The following is a 27177-nucleotide window of genomic DNA, read 5'->3' on the forward strand; positions in this document are numbered from 1 at the left end:
GTGGCAAGAAAGGTGGTATAGTGACCAAAGTTACTATGGCATTGAAAAAAGTGTCTGATGACCATTTTTCACACTTAGCGACCATTTTCACACTTAGCGACCGTTGCAGCATCCTCATGGTCACACGATCAAAATTTTGATGTTTGGCAACAGATTCGTATTTATGATGGTTTCAGTGTCCTGGGGAATCACCTTTTCACAAAGTTAAATGGGGAAACCAGATTCACTTATGTTACTAACTTATCAGCTCCATTTATTCACTTAAGAACTGTGGCAAGAAAGGTGGTATAATGGGCTTAGTGACCAAAGTTACAATGGCATTGAAAAAAGTGACTGGACCATTTTTCACACTTAGCGACCATTTTCACACTTAGCGACCATTGCAGCATCCTCATGGTCACGTGATCAAAATTTGGATGTTTGGCAACAGTTACAATTTATATTTGTAAATTGTAGTTATGTTGAAATAAAAAAAACATTACAATACTATTTTTGCGTTGTATGAAAATTTTTGTTGCTCCATATAAAATTTTTAATCAAGCCCCCCTCCCCCCCCGTCAAAGGTGTCCCTCTTTACCAATCTGAAAATCTGGTCAGCTTAACAATACTCTCTAAAATAATAACATGGATTTGTGTACACCTTTCCAATATGACTAAAATAATTGTTTTATTTAAATTGAAATTGGGCAAGAAATGTGCCATTTCTCATTTTTAAATAGTTATCTGTATACTCAATAGTAACAGAATTGGATAAATGAAATAAAACATTTTCATTAGAAAAAAATCCCAAAACTGTACTTTAATGGAAATTGCTTAACTTTTGCTTCATTCCTGAGATGTGCATTTATTTTGAAGACAGCTAGATTCTGTTTTAAATCAGTTTTTTTTTTCTGTCTTAAAATAATGGAGCTTGAAAATTGCAATCCCAGATTGTAGTTACTGTTACTGTTGTCTCTCCTACCTTCTTTTCTTTTCTTTTCTTTTCTTTTTCTTTTCTTTTCTTCGTCCATCATAATTTCTGCTCCTAAAGTTTCTCTAAGGTGGTGACTTTCATCCTGTATCTCACAAACTCCCTTGAATTGTGACCCATTCTTGGGGAAACAATAGCTTAGGGCAATGTTAAATCTTTGGCTTATTCAGCAAATTATGGTAAACAAGTCAGAGATTTTGCAAATGTGCCAAGCAAAAACTGGCAAAATCAACTTAATTTCTCTTTTTTTTTTAGCCACTAGATGTCAACAGGTGATTAAATAATGTGGGAATTACAAAATAGAGTTCTCCTTTGGATATTTTAAGAGCAAACATGTTCAGAAATAATAATGTGAAATGTTTTCATCAGAGGGATATATTTCAGTGAAGTTCACAGTTTTTATATGATTGAGAATATAGCACCTCTCTGCAATAATTAATACTGCTTGACTTTTTCAGGCTTCTGAATTCAAAGTATGAATTTGAATTTTTTTTTTGTAAAATCACTTTTGAATCATTTTTAAAGTATGTGCTATCTTAATAAAAAGCTTTTGATTCCAGAATGTTCCAAAAGTTCTGATAATGTTATTCTATCTGTACTCTGCTGTAATATATAAAAAAATGAGCCAGATAACATTGATAATTCACAGCTCAACTTGTTTAGTTAGAACCCAGTTGGCTCCATAGTTTACCAAGGACCTGGGTGTGATAAAAGAGATGGAGATAACTCAAGTGTCAGAGGCGGAAAACAACCTGCCCGGACATGTCAGAAAGCCAACTTACCAGCTTCTGAGGTGACAGCAGTGCAAGGAAGAAGACAGTCTTCCTACTGTTTTTATTTCAGGAAGGTTCTATCGTGCAGACTTTTCTCATTAGTAAAATGCCTTTGGCTTCTAAATATGATTCACCGAAAGATCAAAGATCAAATCCCACAGAGACACTTTCACATACATTTTTGTTGTAACATAACATCAAACAGCTTTGTTCTGATTAATGCCATTGTGCAGAGTTTAATCACAAAATGTCAGATCATTTCACTTGTCAGTGGTTTTACTTATTTATGTCACTTTGACACAGCTGTTTTAAGGAAGGTTATCTGGAATTCTGAAGTTTATTTCAGGAAGTTTTATCTTTGTCCATAAGTGAAGCTGCTTAGGATAATCGTCAAATGAATGTCAACTTGCAAATATAATTCTAAAGAGATAATTATTTGCATACTGAGTTTTTAATTAATTGTTCATGGAGAATTTGACTAATTTTAGATTATTATCTAACTCTCCTCTCTAGAAAGGGTGATAATGACAAAATAATTTTCAAATGGAATAATGATAGACTGTTTCAAAACATCAGATTCTAAAACTTTAAAAATAATTCTCATTACAGTATCAGGTGTTTTATGTTTAATATTCAGCTTTTTATCTTTGCCCTCTATTGATACAGAATTCTGCTCTTTGTTACAGTACTATATGTCTGTGGTTATACCTAATTAACTTATAATATCTGTAGCAAGCATCAATTTTGCTTAATCCAGTTTAATAAATCTGCATCTAAATTGTATTGCTTTGCCTCATCGTAATGTGGGAAGGGAACTTCACCAAGACAGTGTTGTATTAGCAAGGCCAGTACAGCCCATAACCAAACTGAAAGTCACTAGAATAACAAAGCTGCATACATTCTAAAAGAAACCTCCTGAGAATAATTACCAGGATATCAGGACAATTAGAAATAGCTGCAGAGTACAAAATAATACAAAAGACCTAGGAAGTACAGGAAGAAGTTACCTTTAAGAGAGGAAAAGGTCAGAGTGACAACAAAGACGGATTAGCTCAGGCGAAGATGTAAAAATAGAAAATACAGTAGAAGACACTAGAGTTCATCCCTGCCCCATAGGAATTTAGGGCAGAGGAATAACAAAATGCAAGACAGGATTAGAACCATTAGCAAAGGTACACACAAAAAGTGATAAAACAATAGTACAAAGAAAACAAAAGGACTTCAAAGAGGAAAATGGTATAAAAATGTACACTTACTGTATTTCGGGGTCAGCTCACCCAAGAACGCTGATCTACATTACTGTCAATCTTGCTTTCCTGAAATAATAAAGACAACTTGCTTTCAAACGCAGCTTGCTTCGATCGTAAATTCATTTATTCAGCCAGTGACGCTCTCTAAATTCATTTACTCAGCCAGTGACGAATCTGAACCTGCAGAGGAAACCTTTTTTTCATTTAATAATTGACAACATCATGAAGGGATTCCCAGCCAACCCAGCCACCGGACGCGGCCCGGACATTCAACCCGGTTGGCATGGACCATCTTTGTCCAGGGACAATCCACAGACCCTGCCCGGGAGGCATTGGGTAGTAAAGAGAGTTTTTGAGCCTTGAACTCAACAGCTGCTTGAAAGCAGGTAAGTACCGCTTTAAATTTAACCAAAATCCCTAGAATTAAGGAGAACAGAAGTGTGTGTATGTGTACATGTGTGTGTGGGATTCCACCTGAACAACAGCCTGATCTCACCTCTTCGAATGACCTCTAGCCGCCCCCACTTGTTGCTAGCTCTAATGAGCTGTGACCATCAGGATTGGGAAAGCAAGGGGGGTTGCCGAATGTGAAACTTTCTGTTTAAAAGAACAGAAGCTGAGAGAACCAAGTGAAAGAGTGGGGGGTAATAAAAAGAAATAAGGCAGTGTTTTTCAACCACTGTGCCGCGGCACACTAGTGTGCCGTGACATAGTGTAAGGTGTGCCGTGGGAAAATTACTTTATATATAGTCAATATAGGCACAGAGTTAATTTTTTTTAACATTTTCTAATGGTGGTGTGCCTCGTGATTTTTTTCATGAAAAAAGTGTGCCTTTGCACAAAAAAGGTTGAAAAACACTGAAATAAGGGAATCCTGGTGTGGCAGAAGCATCAAAGGCTCATTGTGCAGAATAGAGAGAAGGAGGTGCGAGTACTCACTGCAGAGGGGCAGAGGTCACCAGAAAACCCTAGCAGAATTCCCTATGAGGAAAGGGATTGAATACTTCGTTGAGGGAATCAAAGTCCTTCACGGAATTCCCCCCCCCCCGAAAATTTGCGGTGGGTCACCTGGCTAAGCCAAAGTGAGCCCTACATCTTAAAGGGTCATGGGAAGCGTTAGCTCGAGGGTGACATGAACTTTCCTTGGAGATTTCCTAGAAGCCTGAGATGCCAGGTGCATGCCTATCTTAGCTGGCATGAGCAAAAAGAAAGCAAGGAAATTGTGTGGCAAATGGGCTTTGCTAAGAGATGACGCCGGGAGACAAATTTGGCCTGACAGCGGTACTTTTGATTTTCAAACCCAGCCATTTACCCTATTGGTACTGCTGTGCTGAATTAGCTAGAACAAAAGATTCAATAACTGAGAAAACACCAATACCAGGGATAAAAATGAGGCTAGGATTATGGCCCCTCTGATAAGCTAACCTGTACCAGGAAGACAGAGAGGCCAATTTGAATACGTGTTAATGCACGCCCCTTTTTCTGCCTCAAACCTGGTAATTTGGAAAAGAGATGCACCAACCTTCAGGGTAGATCCCCAAACGGTGATTCAAACCCTGAAAGCAATAGTGGAGAGCAGTGGTGGGATTCAAATAATTTAACAACCGGTTCTCTGCCCTAATGAATTCTTCCAACAACCAGTTCACCAAACTGCTCAGAAAGTTTACAACCGGTTCTCCTGAAGTGGTGTGAACTGGCTGAATCCCACCACTGATGAAGAGTCATAACCCTTCATGGGAAGACATGATTCAATTACTGCATGTCTTCTTGACTAAAGATGAACAGCTAAAATTGTTTGAGCAAACTGAACAAATTGCCAAGAGACCGGTTATAGTTGCCCCAGGTCAAGTTGCCCCGGCACGGGTCGCCTGGCCGCTGCACTGCGCTGACTGGGACTGTAATGATAATAATCACTGGACCACGTATACCAGAGCTAAGGAAAACCTAATGGAAGCTCTAGAAGAAATTGGGAAAACACCTCTAAATTGGTCAGAATTTCAAAGAATAAGACAAAGAAACCAAGAGAACCTGGAGGAGGACCTGTTGCTCCTGGCCTTCCCCACCCCCACCCAGCCAAGCATAGTGCACCAAGAGGAGCGCTTGCTTCCATTACCTCTGAAAGCGGAGGGTAGGTGCATGGCGGCAGGGAACAGCGGGTGTTGCTGGTGCTGCGGGTGCGAGATGGACTCAACGGAGACAAGTGCTCTTGGTGCAGCAGCTGTGCTCACCTGCTCCGGCCGGAAGCCTCACCCCACCCCACCCCATCCTGCCAAGCGCAGGGAAAACCTTGAACAATAAAGATTGTTAATTGCTCACAGCCAAGCTGCAGCCTGAGGGCAGATGCCTCTCCCAGCCACGGGTGCTCTCAAGAATCTGGGTGGTGATGTGAGGAAAAAAGGATCCCACCTGCCCCCCAACCACCCTCAAATTTGCCCAAGCATCTTACTCGAGTCTGGTAGCTCCACCACTTCTCTCTCTTGGCTGCTCTATGCATAGAAACATTTTGCACAGTGAAAAAAAACTTCACAAATGCAAGCAATTAGCAATCTTTACCGTGCAAGATTAAGTGGGGTCTTAGGAGGAAAGGCCGCAGCGTTGCTTCTCGCTGGCGAAAAGTGCAGGGATGCTGCCAATGGGTGGATGGGCGGCAGCCCCTCACACGGGGAGTGGGCCATGGCCAAGCTCGCCACGCCACTGCAGAGCTTGGGCACCGCTGCTTCATCTTGGGGAAGATCAGTTCGCCACAATGCTAGTGCAGCGCTGGTCATTTTTGTTTCTCAGTGGAAGAAGAAAGAAAGTGAACGGCGGTTCCGCGACAGTGCTCTGGGAGGGCAGGCGGATCTCTGCAGCCAGCCAGGGAGGGAGGGTGTTGAGAGCAGTGGTGGCGGCTCCTTCCAAGCGCAGTGCACAGAGGCCACAGGCAAGGTGGGCAAGGTGGCCCCAGCGTGCCTGTTGCTTCTCTACCTGCACCATGTCCTGCTCCGGCTGGCCATGTGAATACAAATGCAGTGCCAAGATGAAGTGCCACCACCCAAACTGAAGGGAAAGAGCCACAGGCTCTGCGGTGGTGTGGCTGGGTTTGACCCAGGCCGAAGGTAAAGCAGTGGCTGGCCTGCTCCCTGCATGAGGGACTGCCACCCACCCAGCGGCAGCTTCCACACTTCTCACTTCTTTGGTGGCAGGAAGCAGCACCATGGCCCAGTTTCCTTTCCCCGAATCCCCACAGAGCTGGCACAGGAGGCATGCGGGCCTGAGTGGAAAGCAGACCTTACTGCAACATCCAAGTCCATTCTTTGGATTGCCCTGCAGGGGGGCTCTGCCTTTGCAGAAGCAGGGCAGCCGCATGTGCAGCCGCCCCGGGAGGTCTGCTTGCATGGAGAAAAGCATTTTCAGGCCCAGAAGCAGCAGTGGAGAGAGTGCACATGCAGACCTCCTGAGCTGTGGGAAGCAGCTGCCAGCGATGCTCTCAGTGCATCGTAGAAGCCTTGGCCCCCAAAGGGGCCACCATGCGCTCGCCACCCCTCTGACACCTGCCGAGCCTCCTCTGACCATAGATAGTATTTTCTTTTCTTCTGGTGAGATCTGCCACCTGAAAGGTCACAATCGTGGAGGAAAGCATTTTCAGATGGAGGATCCCTTTCCCAATTCCAAAAACAGTGCATGCGGAAGGCACTGCCACCTAAAAGCTCTTTCCTTCACAATCCTTGTATCTGCAGTGAGAGGAGGCTAGGCGGGGCAGTGAGCATTTGCTCCTGATGAGGCCAAGGCGTCTCCGCTCACAATGTCTTCACCCTGAGAGCTGGCAGCTGCTTCCCACATCTCAGGAGGTCTGTGTGTGCACTCTCTGCTGCTGCTTCTTGGCCTGAAAATGCTTTCCTCCATTCACATGCGGCTGCCTTGCTTCCTTCTCTTTGCTGTCCCTAGCAGAAGCTCAGCCTTTCTTCCCTCTCTAACACATGGATTTCTCCGCATTCCATTGGAAACCATGCAGTTGTCAAAGAGAAGGAATGTATGGCACGCGTGCTTCTTCCAATAGCCGAATCCTCTGCTTCTGTCCTTCCACAGCTGTTGGAAGAAGCCCGCACGTGCTTCTTTCTCTTTGACAGCCACATGGTTTCTAATAGGATGCGGAGAAATCCATGCATTAGAGACAGAGGAAAGGCAATCCCTAGCAATAGCTTGCCCCACCCACCCACTTCCAACTGCTGAGTCCTCTGCTCTGGTAAAGGAAGTGGGTGGGTGGGTCAAGCATGGTGCCGACAGGTGGGGTGAGAAAGAGAGAGAGAGCGGCGACTGAACGGGCAGGAGGAGCGAGCGAGGGGGCAGGTCAGGGGAGGGACTGTTCCAGTATGGGGCCACCAGAAGCCCTGGTACAGGAACGAATGCAAAATTCTTTCAACCGGTACACGTGTACTGGATCAGACTGGCTGAAACCCACCTCTGATGTGAATGCAAAAAATGAAGTCAATACTGCTTTGGTTCCAAGCTTAAATATTGTTGGAATCTACCCTTTTAAAAAAACAGTGCTGCTGCTTTTGAGACAAATATTATTTCTTTGTTCAACCCAAACTTGTATTTTTATAGATTAATCCAAGAGATGTCAAAGGGGTTATGGCTCTAAACTATTATTTTCTTCATAAAAATGTATATGCAGCAATGAAATATAAACTGTTTTGAAAAATAAGTTAAGAAGTGTTATATAAGTTATAAAAGGCTTACAACATGGAAAGGAATGAATAAGGATAAACAAGGATACATTTCCCAATAAACATTTTTATTTTGGATTAAAAATAAATAAATTTTCAGCTACTGTGATCATTTTTTCTGGAGATGACAAAAAAAGATTTAGTAACAAATATATTATTAAATAATATTGCATGCTTCTTTGTTTCTTCAGTTGTTTGCTAAAGAAATAATTATTTTGAATGCAGAATAGGTCAAAGATTGACAGGCAATTTTATTTTGTGATAATTGCTGTCATATTCATCCAGAATCTATCCTTCTATCTATCTATTATCTTCTAAGGTAATAATGCAACAATGGAAAGTGGGGAATCTGCTAAGAGTTGCCAACTTGGTAAATTGACAGTAGTGGGAATTGTAACTATTGTATCTCCGTGTACATTTCAGGAATCTTGAGGCAAAAGAAAGGGAATTTAAAAATTCATCTTAAGGTAACATTCGCTTTATTCCATATGTCATCATCTCATGTTCGTAAAGTACTCTGAAAATTGAAGGCAGTTTTATTCTGCACATCTCATAGAAAGGGATGGGATCATACCTTCTTGTCTTTAGATCTTATTAATATACATTTTTTTAAAAAAATGTTTAATAGCTCATAATTTTGAATGAATTTGTGGAATGTTACCTTATATGAGTGTCATAAGATGTGCTTCCTACGTATACCTCCTGTCAATGTATATAACTTGCTGACTGTAGCAAGTAAACTTAATTTGAGTGGTATCTCAAATACCATTAAGGTACGCTTCAAGGTGCTACTTATCACCTACAAAGCCCTGCATGGTATTGGATCTGGGTACTTGAGAGACCGCCTACTGCCAATTACCTCCACTCGACCAATTAGATCACATAGATTAGGCCTCCTCCGACTTCCATCAGCCGGTCGATGTCGACTGGCAACCACGCGGAGGAGAGCCTTCTCGGTGGCAGCTCCGACCCTTTGGAACGAATTCCCCGTGGAGATTCGTACCCTCACCACCCTCCAGACCTTCCGCACAGCCCTTAAAACCTGGCTGTCCCGACAGGCCTGGGGTTAAAGATATTGACCCCACCCGAATTGTATGAATGTTGTGCTTTTAACGATGTATTGTTTTATGTGTTTAACATGGTTTGTCCTCCCTCCCCCTGAACTGTGAGCCGCCCTGAGTCCCCCCAGGGAAAAGGGCGGCATACAAATAAAATATCTATCTATCTATCTATCTATCTATCTATCTATCTATCTATCTATCTATCTATCTATCTATCTATCTATCTATCCAGAACTTATATGACATGCTGTTTCCAGAAAAAAAATAAAATCCTTCATTTAACTATTCATTGTGGCACCAAATCCTATATTACCTTTCAGGAGTGATTCAACACAGGAAGCTACCAGATAAAATGTTTTGTTGACTTCTCTGGTTTCAACACTTCTTATTGTTATTTGCCCATTGTCCCTTTCCAGTAAATGAGCTTAACATCTGACTAGAAGGTAAAATCCCATGGTTGCACCATAGAATTTTTACTGCACACGTGCTGCAACTCACAGGAAATTATGTTGAAATAATGAGTATATTGTCTAATAAAGGGGAGAAACATATGCTTCTATACAAGGAGAACTCACTGTGACTTCAGAGCACTGCCAGTATTTGTATTTGTCCCGACTCACTAAACTATTGGCATGAAAGCAATATTCTTTCATCAATTTTCATTGGATTGGGTTCAGACCTCAGCATACTATTGCACTGGGTTTTAAGAGACTAAATGTTCATCATTATCAAGAGGGAAGGTAAAATCTGAATACATTTTAGTTTTCAGATACAAGGAATGCATATGCATGGAAATTATGCATCCGTGCGTGAGACTGTCCCCAGCCAGAAACCTGGAACTCTCGTTCCTTTCTCTGTGATATTCTTCTGTTTTGCAATTTCCACATAAGTAGCCTTTTAAATGAAACTGAAATCAAGCTGAAATAAAAATTGATTATGATTGTTCAGTATTTGCTGATTGTTGTTATTTCCAATTACATTTTCATTTTCCTGGGTTTTTTAAAATACAAAAATGGTTTGGAATTGTGATAGATTCTGTATTGCTGCATCTTTGTTTCATCTCACCAATGCATATATTTTTGTGTTTGCAAAGCCAGCAAAACCCAAAGATTAAAAGTTGAGGTGTATACCAAGACTACGCTTACAGTGAAGTTTTTTCCCCCAAAAAAGATGAGTTTTCAGGGTCCATCATTGCACCCTGAAGCCCTCATATGTAAAAAAAAAAAATCTAAGTAGTGTTGGAAGAAATATCCATCTGGTTCAGTTCCAAGCCGAGAGAAAGGCACTGGAGACAAAATGGAGGCTGGAAATTAGCAATAGCAATAGCAGTTAGACTTATATACCGCTTCATAGGGCTTTCAGCCCTCTCTAAGCGGTTTACAGAGTCAGCATATCGCCCCCACAGTCTGGGTCCTCATTTCACCCACCTCGGAAGGATGGAAGGCTGAGTCAACCTTGAGCCAGTGAGATTAGAACCGCTGAACTGCAGATAACAGTCAGCTGAAGTGGCCTGCAGTACTGCACCCTAACCACTGCGCCATCTCGGTTTATTGGCACCTCGGCAATAGCAATAGCAATAGCAGTTAGACTTATATACCGCTTCATAGGGCTTTCAACCCTCTCTAAGCGGTTTACCGAGTCAGCATATTGCCCCCAACAACAATCCGGGTCCTCATTTTACCCACCTCGAAAGGATGGAAGCCTGAGTCAACCTTGAGCCGGTGAGATTTGAACAGCCGAACTGCGGAACTGCAGTCAGCTGAAGTAGCCTGCAGTGCTGCACTCTAACCACTGCGCCACCTCGGCTCTAAGTTGATTACATAAGTTTAGATTTAATGGCTTTATTGATTGAAAAGAGCGTCCATTCCTTGATGAAGCAGAAGCACATGGGTGGTTCTGGACAACTGACCACATATCATTGAGAGTGGGTGGCTTTTTTTACCTTCTCTTGGGCTTTGCACTTGAATATATGTTCCTGTGCAAGAACATATTCTATTGACTGTTGTAGGGGTTGTGTAAGGGTCATAGCTAGCTCTATAAGTTGTCTGAGCAATTTTCATAGGATGTGGTTGAAGTTTTCTGGGTGATGTAATCTCCTTAGGAGATTGTGCAATGTAGTGGCAGATTGTTGTGGCTTAATTTTATTCTATTCTGAAGGGTCATTCTTAATCCCATCACCCTGGAGATGAAGGTCTTTTGTTTTGTAGATATCTACTGAGTGCTATTAATAAAGGTGGGGGATGCTTCCTCCCTCTAAAACATGTTTCTCATCCAGGGAAATATAATATTCTGCCTTTTAAATATTTCTCAAAATATTTCATTCTTCTAGGAGAGGGATGGGTGCTAACTTTCTACAGTAGCTTGATTCTGCTAATAAAATAATGCCATTTTATATATTGTTTTTATGGCATTTTTTCAGCATTAAACAGAAGATGGGATGGTGGGAGGTTAAAATACTCAATTGTGTCACTGCAGATTGGAATCAATAAGTCATTTTCATTTTTGACCAACTTAGTTCAATGTGATAGCTGTTTTGCACCTGTCTTTCGCAGTACTCTTTTCAAATTTGGATACTGTCCCTTTTGTAAACAAATTACTAGTCTACATAGACAGATTACCTATCTAGAATCTTCAATCTGTGCTCTCCAAGCAGAAATTAGGTGCCCAATTCGGCCATTCCACACAATAGAGATGCCACGCTATCTGCCCCCTCTACTACAAAGATCCAGCAGGAGAAGAGCAGTCTGGACAACTGTGGGATCTGGCAGGGTGAGAGCTGTGAACCATAAACACAAAGCTTTTGCTGTGACCCAGCATGACAGGTATAGTGCACTTGCTGACCTTAATGGGGGCACTAAAGAGACAGGTCAAGGTAATTGTAATAATGATGACTCAAATAAGCAGAGGATCGTGATCCAAAATGCAGACCTTTTTTTGGAAAGGCAAAATGGGGACTCAGGTATCACACATCAGTAGCACAAGAAGATCAAGGTATGTAAAATGAGAAGTCACCTTCTGGTTGGTGAATTGTCAATCATAAGGGATGTAAATTTAGGAAAGGATATGGAGGTTTTAAAAGAGGTCAGGTGTCTGCCAGGTGCTACTGCCAGCAGAGACAAGAGTCGTATTCTTAAGATAGTCAAGAATGCAAGTAAGGACTGTAATGTTGATGCTATTATACATCTTAGCAAAAATGATCTGTCCCAAAAAATGTACTTTCTGTGCAGAATGATTTCCAGAACTTGGGGTATGAACCCCAAGCTTTTCAAAGGTTTTACCAGTATATAAGGAACAAAAAGAGAAAGACCAGCATATAGCAGAGTTTAATGTGTGGCTAAAAGAATGGTGTAAAAGGGAAGGCTTGGATTTATTAGTCATGATGCCTGCAGCTGGTCCAATGAAAACCTGTACAAAAGAGACGGTTTGCACCCATCCAAGAAAGGGATTGAGTTATTTGGCATTAAATTCGCAGATTTTCTGGATAAATATTTAAACTGAACAGTGGGGACAGAGAATTAATAGATACAGAACATTTCTGCCCCCAGCAATATAAAACTCATAGGGTTATCAGTGCATGTAACATAGATGTTTGTGTGGATAAGATTATCACTCCTGCTGTCAAGCAAAACCAAGCATTTAATAGTGAGTGCCATACCATGTGCATGAATCATACAAATGGCAAGAAAATAGGGCAATCAGGCATAACATAGATTATGTAGACAGTAAACACAGGGTCAATCAAAATGGACTCAAATGTCTATACACCAATGTACAGAGTATGAGGAATAAACAGGGTGAATTAGAAATTCAAGTACATGAGGGCAGAAAGGATATTGTTGCCATTACAGAAACTTGGTGGGATGAAACCCACAAATGGAACATACAGCTAGAAGGATTTAAATTATTTAAAAGAAATAGACCAAATAAAAGAGGAGGTGGAGTTGCGCTATATATAAGAAATAGCTACATCTCTACAGAAATAGAGCACAACAATGATGAGAACTATCTTGAACGCATTTGAGTCAATATTAAAAGTGTGGTGGGGATGACATTGCTATAGGTCTATACTACAGGCCACCCAACCAAGCAGAGGAAGTAGATGAAATTTTTGCTAGTCAGCTAACTAAGAAATGTAGGAAGCATATCACAATAGTAATGGGGGATTTTAACTACCCTGACATCAACTGGGAAACAAACTCTGCACCAAGTGGAAGATCCTAGCAGACAACTTTGTTTCCCAAAAAGTAGAAAAGGGAACAAGGGGATCTGCCATATTAGACTTAATTCTCACTAACACAGAGGAAATGATAGAAGGTGTGGAAGCCACAGGAACCCTGGGGCTAAGTGATCATGCAATATTGGAATTCAACATTATGCAAACACAAGTAGTAGAACAAAGTCAAACTAGAGTGTTGGATTTTAAGAGAGCTAATTTCAATAAACTTAGAGAGAGCTTGGGAAGAATTCCATGGATGAGAATCCTCAAGGGGAAAACAACTCAAGAAGCTTGGGAAATTTTGAAAAATTAGATTACAAAAGCTCAGTCTAGCACAATACCAATGAAGAAGACAAATAACAGCTCCCAAAAGAAATCAACATGGCTGCATAAACAACTCTCTGACAAATTGAAAGACAAAAAAAAAATTAAGTATAAAAAGTGGAAAGGGGGGACATAAGTAAGGCAGAATATCAGCAAATAGCCCGAGCCGGTAAAAATGAAGTAAGGAAAGCTAAGGCTCACAATGAAGAAAGGCTTGCCACTAAGGTAAAAAATAAAAAAAAGTTTCTTCCAATGTGTTAAAAACAAGAAAAAGGTTAAGGAAACAATTGGTCCATTGCTGGGAGAAAGTGACAAGAAGGTGACAAGCAACAGGGAGAAAGCAGAACTATTTAACTCATTTTTTTTTTGCATCTGTCTTTACCCAAAGGGATAAAATCTATCAAAAACAGCACCACAGCACCACAAAAATCAGATTAGGAACACAAAGTGAAATAGGGAAGAAAATGGTAAGTGAGCACCTGTTTACCCTAAACGAGCTCAAACTACAGGACCAGACGGATTACACCCCAGGGTTCTGAAGGAACTGGAAGATGAGATCTCAGAACCACTGAACTATATCTTTCAGAGATCCTGGAGCACCGGGGAATTGCGAGAGAACTGGAAAAGAGCTGATGTGGTTCCGATCTTCAAAAAGGGGAAATAAATAGATCCAGGAAACTTTAGACCTATCAGCCTGACCTCAATACGAGGAAAGATTCTGGAAAGGATAATCAAGCAACGAATTAGTGAACACCTAGAAGTAAATAAAGTAATAGCCTAAACCAACATAGGTTTGTCAAAAACAGATCATGCTAGACTAATCTTATTGCATTATTTGACAAAGTGACAAAATTAGTACATCAGCAGAATGCCGTCGATATAGTTTACTTGGACTTCAGTACGGCATCTGATAAGATAGACCATAACCTATTACTAGATAAAGTAGAAGAATGTGGGTTGGACAGCATCACCACCAGATGGATTCGTAACTGGCTGACCAGCCTCACTCAACGTGTAGTCCTCAATGGAACTGTATCTACATGGAGGGAAGTATGCAGTGGAGTACCCCAAGGCTCTGTTTTAGGCCCATACTCTTCAATATTTTCATCAATGATTTGGATGAGGGAATAAATGGGGAACTCATCAAATTTGCAGATGACACAAACTGGCAGAAATAGCCAACACTCCATAAGACAGGCTTAAGATACAGAGGGATCTTGACAAACCTGAACATTGGGCACTATTTAATAAAATGAAATTCAATGGTGAAAAGAGTAAGGTTCTTCATTTAGACAAGGAAAACAAAATGCACAGGTACAGTATAGGTGGTACCTTGCTCAATAGTAGTAACTGTGAGAGGGATCTTGGAGTCCTAGTGGACAACCATTTAAATATGAGCCAGCAGTGTGCAGCATCTGCCTGCCAAAAAAACCAACACAGTTCTAGGCTACATAAACAGAGAGATAGAATCAAGATCACGTGAAGTGTTAATACCACTTTATAATGCCTTGGTAAGGCCACACTTGGAATGCTGCATTCAGTTTTGATCGCCATGATGCAGAAAAGATATGGAGACTTTAGAAAAGAGTGCAGAGAAGAGCAACAAAGAAGATGATTAGGGGACTGGAGACTAAAAATATGAAGAACAGTTGCAGGAACTGGGTATGTCTAGTTTAATGAAAAGAAGGACTAGGGGAGACATGATAGCAGTGTTCCAATATCTCAGGGGTTGCCACAAAGAAGAGGGAGTTGAGCTATTCTCCAAGGCACCTGAGTGTAGAACAAGAAGCAATGGGTGGAACCTAATCAAGGAGAGAAGCAACTTAGAACTGAGGAGAAATTTCCTGACAGTTAGAGCAATTAATCAGTGGAACAGCTTGCCTCCAGAAGTTGTGAATGCCCCAACACTGGAAGTCTTTAAGAAGATGTTGGATAGCCATTTGTCTGAAACGGTATAGGGTTTCCTGCCTAGGCAGGTGGTTGGACTAGAGGATCTCCAAGGTCCCTTCCAACTCTGCTATTGTATTGTATTGTATTGTATTGTATTGTATTGTATTGTATTGTATTGTATTGTATTTTTATTTGTGGAAATTCCCCAGTGAAGTAATCAAGAGTATCATAAATCAAATTGCATTAAACCTTTACTGTGTGTGGTGATATTATTCAGAATGCAGGGCTTTGATTTGAACTAAAACAGACCCCAGATTGTCAGCTAAATCTTTCACTTTGCCTTCTAGACTACTGATGAAGTGGAATGAAGAGACCATTGTATTTTACACCTCTCCCCCCAACTTCAGACTTTCCCTACTTGGGAATTCTAGGTGGCTTCTCCCAGAATTCTTTACAATAATCATGTTAGCTGGGAATTGGTTGTGATTGGGCACTTCTATATTTTAATAGTTAATCATTCTTCTCACCCACTCATTCTGTAGCTGATGTAGTATCCATATGTATGCATCCACAGGGTTAGGGAAAATGATTTTCAGAAGTAATCCCCATATTTATCCAAAATCACTTAAGAAAAACAAAACAATCAACAAACCTGAGAAGCAGGTTTTCCAAAACATAATGCATGGAGAACCAAGGAATAATTAAATCAGACAATCATAGCTTATTTAGCAAATAAACTAAATTTGATATTTGTTAGCGGTGTTTATTAAAAATAGTACCATAGTACAATATGTAAATCTAGCATATATGTGACAGTTGATGGTGAAGAAAAGCTACCAGCCTAAATAGTACAAAAGTCATTTAATATTATTAATTTTATACTAATCTCAGAAAGTATGATGGATTTTGAAGAAGCTACTAAATTTCATAAAGAAATGCAGTGTTTCTGATCATCTTCCTTGTGACATCTTCGATGTAAGCATTTTGGAAAATGGTAGGAAATGTTACTCAGAAGGATGAAATGATATAAAAATTACTTTTTAAGTATACATAGAAGTTGAAAGCTTTTTCTAATGAAACAAGACTGATTATATTTTCTCCTATCCATGAGAATTGGCAGTAGAAATGGATTTTGAGGAGATAATTCATGGCTGCAAAAAAAGAAGAAGAAGAAGAAGAAGAAGCCAAAAAGCAAAATTTTAAATAAATTAACTTCTTTATGAAATGTTTATAATAAACAATTCCATTATGGATTTATTTATACAATGTATATAATATTACTATCAATAATATAAATAATATAAAACAAAACATCCTCAAGATAATCCTCAAGATAATCTCCACCATTCATAGCAGGGGTGGGAACTACAGCCTCTTTATGAATTCTGGACTTCAACTTCAACCAGCATAGCTTTCTCAGTAATTTTAGGAGTTGAAGTTCACAAGCCATAAAGGGGCTATAGTTCCCACCTCGGATCTATAGGCTTCATACAACTCTCCCTCAGGATGGATGTTATGTTGAAAAGTAAAAATAAATGAAATATTTTAAGGATGAGGTAGAGAAGCCATAATGTGGGATACTATGTAACTTTAGCCAGATTTTTTTTGTGAGAAAATTGTGAGAATTAGGACCCACATTGTGGGAGGAAAACAATTTGTCACCAGAAAAAAAGACAGATGGAAAATGTACCTTGCATCCCAAGAGAGAGAATTATTCCTCTGCCTCAATTACATAGAGAGAGAAAGAGGCACAAGAATTTCAACTTTAGTTTCACTAGAAAGCAGACCACATTTGATATTTAGAAATTTTGGAATTCTTTCTTAATGGTTCCTTAGCTTTTCCATAATAAAATTACTTCGCAAAAATTCTTAAATTCTTATGTGCGTATTAATTAGTTCCAGTCTACTTTGCTGGCAGAAGTAAAATTGATAATTTCCATTTCAGGAAATTTGTTCAGAGAGAGGGTTAAATGAAATGCTAATGGATGGAGAAAAGCAAACCTCCAGAAAAACAAATTTTGTGCAGCCAATCAACCTATTAGATGTTCTCCTCTCAGATATTTGTTGTTTATCTTTTTCAAGGTGGCAGACAATCTCCATTTTGCTTTTGTCTGGAGCATATGTTTTTTTTGTTTTGCTCCTCCAAGTCTGGCTGGAAGCCAAGTAAGAGCCTCAACCAATGGCAACAAATCTTGAGCTATGACTGTGAAGTTAATTGTAGCATTATGGATTGAGATCTTAGCTGAGGTTCTGATGTGTTTGTCTATGTAAGATCCCAGAAGCAGCAGACCAAGATTAACCCCTTCAGAAAGGAATTATTGATTCCTTCTCCCTTTTCTTCTCATTTTTCTTCTAGACTTCTGTATAATATAAATATTAAGATACGTAATGAGTCAAAATATTTGGAAAGAAATTTAGTCCTTAGTTTACACTTTAGGTCAGACTGGAGAAAGAAGTTTATTTACCTCTTCCAAGAAAAATCAGTTAGTAATTTTCTGGGTTAGAGTGATTAGTAAACAACATAATTGGTCTGTTTTCCTCCGAACTGTAGAGAGGGTAAATAAGGTTGTAGCATGATGGCTGGGAAAGTCCCTTGTAAGAAATATGGATGCCTAAGACACATATCCATAATGTCTTCCTTCTTGGCTATGAGACGGGGTGGCAATATACAGTAAGTGCATTTGTTCCTTCTTGCAAAATTATACTGGGCGTAATGGTGTTTGGGTCTTAAGAAGACATGGTTAACTGATTGGATCCTAAGCAGGAGGGCTCTACCCTGCACTTTTCCATTCCAGCTCTAAAGATCCTCTGTTTTTATGTCAGAGTTTCTAGGTTTTGCAGGAATAACCCAAAGTCTATTTGCAATTTAACAGTCTAAAACCCATTATAGAGAAAAGAGTCCACTCTACTGGGGAAGACCAGAGTTAATCACTATTATTGTGTAAGAAGTAGAAGTTTTCCCATCTGTCTTCAGTGACTCACTATCCTTGTCAAGGTAAAATCAGAGTCCAGGTTTGTTTTGAAACCCTGATTCTCAACATCTTGCATACATCAAGAATGTTACCTTCAGGAAATTTTATACATTTTAAATATTTAAATAAATAAAAGTTCTTCAGCTGTTCAGAAAACTCAATCGAAGAGTTGCATTAAGATGCTTTTTTTACAATTCTCTAAGGCAGTGGTTCTCAACCTGTGGGTCGCGACCCCCTTGGGGATCGAATGACCCTTTCACAGGGGTCGCCTAAGACCATCCACCTCCACCGGCATCACCCATGCTCAGGAGCGCGTCCTGAAGCGGCAGGTGCATGAAGAGCACCAGGTGGTGAAGCAGCCTCCTCCTAGCTCTGGGCGCAACCTAGATAACCACCCCACCCGGTCTCCATGCCAGGGAAAGGCCGAGGCGCTGAAGGGGAGAGAGATGGGTTCTTCTGGGTGACGGATCAGCCTCGGCTCCGACGGATGTCCAAAGCGAGCGTGGTCGGTAGTGCTGCTTCAGCTCAGTCACCTGCACAGGGGCTCGAAAGTACCTGGAGAGCAGGAGACTGGTGGGGCAGTCGGGCCACCTGCTTCAGCTGGCGGGATGGGCTCTCGCCCAGGCAGGCATATGCGGGGATTCTGGATGCTGCCTTTGCTGCCCCTGCTGCCAGTCCTGTCCTGTCCTGAACTGAGCTCAGAGGCTTTTTGCCCCCCCCCCCCCGAGAAGGGCTGGCAGGAGAGGCCGGAGGGGAGGACAGGCCCCGCCTACCATTCCTCTGTCCCAAGGAATGCCACTTGGGATGGAAGCACAGTTCAATGTAGTTTAAGCCTCCATTTAAAATCCCATTTAAAGGGAAACTTCTTAATCTGTGTTTAAGAAAGAAAGAAAGAAAGAAAGAAAGAAAGAAAGAAAGAAAGAAAGAAAGAAAGAAAGAAAGAAAGAAAGAAAGAAAGAAAGAAAGAAGGAAAGAAGAAACTGGGTGGGTGGGTGGGTGGGTGGAACGGAATGTAAAAAAAGTAAACTTAATAAAGTGAAACCACAAACTGCTGTTGGAGGCAGGCAGGGAGGTTGTTTTATCCTGGAAAATCCCAGCCTGGCTGATCTTCTCCCAAACCAAGATTGGCAGATTAATCACTATGCTTTAATTATGTTCAATTTGTAATAATGAAAATATATCCTGCAGATCAGATTTTTACATTAGAATTCATAACAGTAGCAAAATTACATTTATGAAGTAGCAATGAAAATAATTTTATGGTTGGGGGTCACCACAACATGAGGAACTGTATTAAAGGGTCGCAGCATTGGGAAGGTTGAGAACCACTGCTCTAAGGAAAGGAATCTGGTTGATCACTATTAGTGCCAGCCAAGCCATTGTCTTGGCTGGGACTAATTTAGATTTAGATATACAGTAGACCTCTGTTATGATTGTGATGAAAAATATAACTTTGCGACCCATTCTTTTTAAGGTTGTAAAGAGGTTGTAAAACAAAGAAAGATTATAAGGATAGTCACAGTATATTTAGTGACTGTTTCATATAACAAGCAAAGGCAATTTGTAGAGTGAGGTTAGATTTGGCAAGTAACCTCCTCTGTAAATTAATGTCCTGCACACCGTATATGATGCGGTCAAGAATAAACTCGTCAAGGTCTCAGAACTCGCAGTATGCTGCAGCCTTTTGTAGCGCTGGAACATACTCGTTGATTGATTTGCCTTCCTTCTGGTTGCGAATATTAAACTCGTGCCGGTGGATGTGCCTAGATGGCTTGGGCGTATAGAGAGTCCTCAGCGTCTGCTGGAGCATGGACCAAGCGACCAATTGTAGCAGCGTCGGCTCTGACAGGTCTTTGGCAGTTTCGAACACTTCCTGTCCACAGTAACCAAGGAACATGTTCTTCTTGCAGCCTTCAGAAAGGCCTATGAGGTTGTTGACTTTGAGGAACCAGTTGAACCTCAGCATATACGAGTCCCAGTGCTCAGTGACTGGGTCATATGGAGTCAGTGGGGCGTGCATGGGTTATTTTGTGTTCTGAGGGCGTTTTGAGTTTGCTCAAAATGGCTGCTTAAAGCCGTCCTGAGCTCCGGGCTGGATTTACTTGCTGGATTGCTACGCTCTTTTGGGCTCACCTAGTTGCCTTCCAATCCCACCCTCATCGCCAGTGTTAGATCTGGTAATGGAAAGGCACACTCAGGCTAAAGGCCACAACAGCTCTTTATTGTATCAGAACAAGTATGTACAATCCAGCGAAGGTTGAGTCTGACAGCAGCCCTTTTATAGGGAGCTGTCAGACTTTTCGACCAATGAGATCTTCTATTCCGGCAGGAACAGAGGACATTGGTGGAAACCACTATAACTGAAGCTAGTATCTAACAAGTTTCATAGCAAGTAATTTATAGCAAGCAGGCCTTTTGCCAAGAGGAGCTTTCATAATAGTTTCCTTTTATGCAAGACTGCCGGAAATGTAGGGTTGGGGACATACTTTTTCAGCCTCCCCTGCTTCTAGAGATAGAAATTTACCTTATGCTAGCTAATATTTTCACTATACTATTTTATCCTAACTATAATTCTCCCTCTCCCCCCTCCCTCCCTCTCTCCCCCTCCCCCTCTCTTGTATACACCACACCACCTTCACATAGCTATCAAATTTACACAGTGTGGCATTCCACTTCTTTCAAAAAGCAGTTCTGGGTAGTGTACAACAATTAATTAAAATGATAAATATATCAAAACAGTCATTATTAAAATATAAAATATATAAAGCACAACAGAGAGTGACTATTAACCACAGTGATAGATTCACCTTAAGATTTCCACAGTCCTCTCAATGGTAGTTATATGTCCTGAGCTTCACAACTCAGTGTTTTGGTTATAATGGTCCAGCATAATAATCACACTAACGTCGTTTAATTTTTAATTTAAGACCAAATTCTTATGCCAAGATCGAAAAATTACCCAGTTATTCAAAAATTAACTTTAGTTCTGAAATCTAAAGGAAAAAAGCTGTAAAAATGAACTATTAGTGAAGTTCATATTTGCATAATTCTTTCATTTCTGGTATATCTGAAAGGTATTCTAGGTTAGTGAGTTTAGTTCCAAGTCACATCCTATGCTGTAGCAATTTTTTTACTTAGGTTGGAATGCTGATAGAGAATATTCATAGCCTTCTGTAAAGAATATGGATTTCCCCAGATTGCAAAACAGCTATAAGGTCAAACAGCCAGGGGTGATTGCAATGCTGCATCTTATATCTGCACAATCTCTGCCATCACAATTGTGCAGAGCTCTCCTTAATCAGTTTCCATCCATAGTTTCTTGTTTTGTCTTCTGGTATTTTGGAAAATAGGTTGTCCCTTTCCTCTCTGTGACAGCTCTTCAAATATTGGAATACCGATATCATGTCACCCCTGGCTCTTTTCTCCACTAGACTAGCCATGCCCAGTGGCTGCAACCATTCTTCATATATTTTAGCCCTCAGCCGCTAATCATCTTTGTTGGTCTTCTCTGTTCTATTTCATAGGCTAGATTCTCTGTTTCCAAAATGACCCCAAATATCACCTATCATTGTCTGCTAGATTTATTTATTTTTTTGGTCCTAGGCACCTTGGTTTTTTTCCCCACTGAAAATCAAGCATTCAGTCAAGCATTCCAGTTATGCAGTTATGTGGTGAGACATAATGAAAATCATTATGAATTATGTACTTGAGTCATGTCAGAAGTATAGGATTGTGATGTATATAATGACAGTTTTTATGTCACAGCAGCTTCTACTGATACCTTTAATCCTAGAACCAGTTTTAATAGCTATTGACAGAGATTCATCTCTGTCCTTTAGTCCAAGGACACTTTGCAAAGAGAGAGAGTTTCTGCATAACTTTTGTGATTGTGTACTTGGAAATAAGGGTACAGCCACCAAACCACCAACCTCAATGGTAAACAACAACTATGCTACACTGTCTTTTGTGCTATTGCTCAAACAATAATGTGGAAACCTCAATAATCTAAATATGAAGGGCTATTATTTTTCTAAGGGTAAAGGAATGTTAATTTATTCAACATTTCAAATTGGAGAAAACAGAGCAATATAGAAAATAATTACAGATATAATTATAAAAGTAATCAAATTGGTTCCAAGAGATTGGTCTCAAAATATCTGTATATGTGAATTAGTAGTCTGGCCAAATAGACTTGAAGGGGATTTGTGATTCAATATTGATTTGTGATTCAACATGCCAGTCAAGTAATTCAGCTGTATTGTTTGTTTACTGAGGGTTTGAGGATACTCTGAGAGAAAATAGCCAAAATATTTTACAGTATATTATAGTAGTAACACTGCAAGCCAAACATAAACATGGAAATAATTGTAATTCATTATCAAAAGTCTCACAATCTTAGGATGCTACAAAGGCCAATAAGTCTATCCTCTCTTCTTTTTTATGTGGAGTGAAAACAAAATTTAGTGAAATGCCTTGTTTTCTTTCCTTAGTTTGGATATTTAAGATGTGGTTACATTGCTTTCATAAACAGTGGCACTGTGGGAAGTTCCCACATTGGAATGCAATGGAGGACAATGCGGTTAGCAGAGACGGGAAAAGGAGCATACAACATTAGGATATTTAGTTTTAGGAACATTTTTTTCTGATATTTCTAGGAATTACAGTATGTGGCTATGGATATAGTAGCATGGTTCAGGAATTCTAAAAAGTAATCATGCCTCATGATTGTTGAGCTTGACGTTGAGCTTTTAAAAATTAACAAGGGTTTAGAAATAATGTGGATGTAGCAGAAATTATCAAATATCTATATCAAGCAATTCATAATTTTTTCCTGTTATCTGTATAACTACAGGAATGGGGAAAATTCTCCTGATTGTTCCAGGGCAATGAAAAAGGTGTGTATAACTAATACTCAGATATTCATTTTTATGATTTACTAATTCAGATGTCTTTTTTTTAAGCTTTTAATCCCATGGTTATCTCATTCTTTCCTCCCTCCCTCCCTACTTTCCTTGTTTTGCACCATCACTGATCTTTCTGAACTTCACACTCTCTAATCCTTCTTTTTCTTCCTATATCCTAGTACGTAACCTACTCTATTTTCTTCTCTTCTTCCTGCATTATGCTGTCTGAAACCTAGTTCTCTATAAAAAAATCTAATAAAAGAGCTGATGTGCTTCCCATCTTCAATAAAAAGGAAAAATGGATGCAGAAAACTACAGACCAATCAGCTTGACAATGGTAGGAAGTATAATCAAGTAACAAATCTGCGAATACCTACAGGCAAGCCAATATGGGTTTGTCAAAAATAGATAAATCCAATCAAATCTTATTGTATTTTTGGCAACATGATTAAATTAGTGGACCAGAAAAATATTGTGGACATTATTTACTTGGACTTCAGTAAGATCTTTGACAAAGTAAACTTCAGTCTACTTCTTGTAAGATAGAAAAATGTGGGATAGATAGCATCATCACTAGATGGATTCATAACTTACTGACCCTGGACTCAGCATGTAGTCCCTAATAGAACAACATCTATATGGAGGGAACTACACAGTGAAGCACCTCAAGGTACTGTCTTAGGTTCGGTAATCTTCAACATCTTCATAAATGATTTAGATGAGTGGATAGAAGAGGAACTGATCAAATATGAAGACTACACCAAACTGAAAGGAATAACCAATATTCCAGAAGTTGGATTCAAGATCCAGAAGGATCCTGATAGAACTTTGGGCTCTATCCAACAAAATGAAATTCAATGGTGAGAAAAATCAGATTTTACACTTAGGAAAGAAAAACCAAATGCACAGGTATAGTTTATGTGGCATTTGGCTCAACAGCATAATTGTGAGAAGGATCTAGGAATCCTAGAGGACAGCCACTTAAATATGAGCCAGTAGTGTGTTGCCGCCTCCAAAAAACTCAATGCAGTCTATTAACAGAGGGATAGAATCAAGATCAAGTAAAGTGTTAGTGCTGTTTTATAATGCTTTAGTAAGACCTCACTTGGAATATTGCATGCAGTTTTGGTCACCACGAAATGTTAAAAAAAAAAGACATTGAGACTATAAAAAAATGCAGAGAAGAGCAACAAATATGATTAGGGGACTGAAAGCTAAAACATACGAAGAACAACCACAGAAATTGGGTATGTCTTGTCTAATGAAAAGAAGGACTGGGGGTGGCATGATAGCAATCTTCTAATATCTAAGGGGTACCCCAAAGAAGAGAGTGTCAAACTATTCTCCAAAGCACCTGAAGCCAGGATAAGAAACAATGGATGGAAACGAATCAGAGATACAGCCTAGAAATAAGGCTGAACTGGTCACAACTCACAACCTAGAAATGTCCTGATAGTTAGAACAATCAATCAGTGGAATGTCTTGCCTTCAGAATTTGTGTGTAATCTATCACTGGAGGTTTTTAAAGAAGAGATTGGACAGCTATTTGTTGGAAATGGTATAGGTCTCCTGCTTGAGCAGAAGGTTGGACTGGAAGACCTCCAAGGTTCCTTCCAACTCTGTTACTCTGTATTCTCATTTGAAACAATAAACTTATCTGCAAATTAACCACTTACAATTGTGGGTGACATTTTTGCTTCCACGGTTGAATGTTCCTTCTGCAAAGGTAGGGAAGTGTGTGCTATGAGATGCTAGGAGTAAAGGAATACTAGAAACATAATTTAAAATTGGAATGGATACTGGAGATCATCAGGTCCAACCTCCTGCCCAGCACAGAAATCCAATGCTATAGCATCCCTAACAGATGCCATCTAGCATCTCAATCTGCTCAAACATGTCTAATGAAGGATAGTTCACCAACTCTCAAAGCAGTCTATTTTATTGTTGAACAGCTCTTACTATTAAGAAATGCCTATCTTTTGTAACAACTCTGAAAATTCTGCCCCACCTTCCTCATGTTAGTCTTTGAGATGTCTGGAGACATTTATTATGTCTCCTGGATGTCTCTTCTTATCAGAGTAAATACATCCAGTGACTCCAGTTGTTCTTCATTCATTTTTTCTTCCCAGTTCCTTATCTTGATTAATCTTCTTTGGACACATTCCAATTCAAAGAAGTCCTTTCTACCTTATTTCCCTGAAAATACGACCCCCGAAATAAGCACTTGGCCTTATTTTCAGGAAGGTCTTATTATTTTTGAGGTGCAAGAAGCAGGGAGCGTGATCACCTCATGACTACTACTGTGTTGCAACATTTTTGGGGAGGTCTTATTTTAGGGCTTATTTTAATGCAGGCGCTCAAAAGCCCAATGGGGGTTATTATCCAGGGAGGTCTTATTTTGAGACCCATAAGGGTAAAATGTGGTGCCCAGACCCACATGCAATATTCTAAATGTAACCTTGATGCTGTATTTCCTTCCAGCTTGATTCACTGATCAGAATCACTGATATGATTATTGAAATTTTTATTTATTTATCTAATGGTAGAATGATCCAAGTCTCATTTTGAATCATAGAATCTGATATTAGATCTCATCTGGTGCAATCTCTAGTAGAATCCATTAGAGCAGGGGTGTCAAACTTGCATCATCACATTGTTGTCATGTGACATATTGTGACTCCCCCCCATTGGTAAACCAGTAATGGGTGTGGCCACTGCATATTGCATCTGGTCCCTGGGCCGTGAGTTTGACACCCTTGTACTAGAGCATTTCCTGCAGATAATCACAGAGTTTCTCTTCCGAAGACCTCTCAGGAAGGTCACAACTCACAAGTTCATGCAGCAGCCTATTTTGCTGGTTGGTACCTCCAATAGTCAGAAAGCTATTCTGGTTATTTAGCCTGACTCTTCTCTCATGAATAATGTTAACTCATTGATTTTGGTCATGTCTTCTAGGACAATAGAGAACAAATCCCTATCTCTCTTCTTTATGAGAACCCTTCAGATATATGAAGATTGCTATTATATCTTTTATTAACTGATCGGTCTGCTTGCAAAAGATGCCCATAAGGTCCTCATGAGATGTGACCTGCACACTCTTCACTATCATGAAGAGCCTGGGAGTCCTTCTTTGAATTTCCTCCAGTTTGTTACTGTCACAAAGTGACAGATGAGACTTGACCAGGGCACAACACTCTATAGTAAAGCAATGAGAATGAAACAATTATTTGCCATTGATTCAAAGTTTCTGCTAATGCACTATAAGATGGTACTTGCACTTTTTACATCCTCCTTGTGTATATGTGTCTTGTACACCCTTGAGGTAATTGTAACTATAAAATGTCTCCAATGGACAAGAATTTTAAATTTTCCAAAGAAATAAAAGAATAAATTGGCAGAAATTGCCTTTGGTCCGTTTGTTGGGCCCAGAAAACTGAGTGAAGGGGGGGTGGGGAGGAGCCTTTACTTTGTGTTGCTTGGCCAACAAAAACAGAGTAAAGAGAACTATTTTTCCTTCCTTCTCTCCTTGTACTTTAAAAAAGAACAACCAAGGGTTATGAAGAAATGTTTTTAAGCTCATTTACAAGAAACGTTTTACCCTTGCATTTACTGTACGCGTTTAAATGATTTCATCTGTTCAGGTCTTTCCTGAAGCATGTGAATCCAGCTAACTTTTTCTCATATGTGATATCCCCAGATTGTTAACAGTTTATCTGTTTAGCAACTGCAATACTGATGTGTGTTTTTTCCAAACTCTTGACTGCAAGCTGTCTATCCCCCCCTCACCCTCCCTTACCTCTAATCCTCCAACAGCGGCTTTCCTGGTAAAATTACCAGCAAAGGGGGGAAGGGGACCTTGTTCTCATGTCTTTCAGCCCTGCACAGATGAGCAGAGCACATGGATCCAGATGCCTCCAGAGGAGACCTTCCATTCACTGAGCCAGGAATTGGGTTTGAATCCAGCCCTCCACTAGAAAGCCATCACAGCAATCAGAGTGGAGCAGACTGACTTACTAGTTTTACCACAAAGCATGCCACCCTGGCAGACATGAAAGAAAGAACCCTGAGATAAAGAAGTACAGACTAAAAGACTCTTTTCAATCCCCAGAAG

The 27177-nt window shown here is 40.1% G+C and overlaps 1 protein-coding gene across 1 annotated transcript in view; it reads right to left on the minus strand.

Annotated features, from left to right (window-relative positions):
- Positions 1–20182, minus strand: part of MTHFD2L (methylenetetrahydrofolate dehydrogenase (NADP+ dependent) 2 like) — a 67916-nt gene extending 47734 nt beyond the window's left edge. Inside the window, exon 1 of the mRNA XM_032235906.1 lies at positions 19866–20182. Within this exon, the coding sequence (XP_032091797.1) occupies positions 19866–20182 (317 nt within the window). The remainder of the gene's footprint in view (positions 1–19865) is intronic.
- Positions 20183–27177: the final 6995 nt, after the last annotated feature.

The sequence above is a fragment of the Thamnophis elegans genome, chromosome Z (assembly GCF_009769535.1).
Source record: "Thamnophis elegans isolate rThaEle1 chromosome Z, rThaEle1.pri, whole genome shotgun sequence".
NCBI lineage: Eukaryota > Metazoa > Chordata > Lepidosauria > Squamata > Colubridae > Thamnophis > Thamnophis elegans.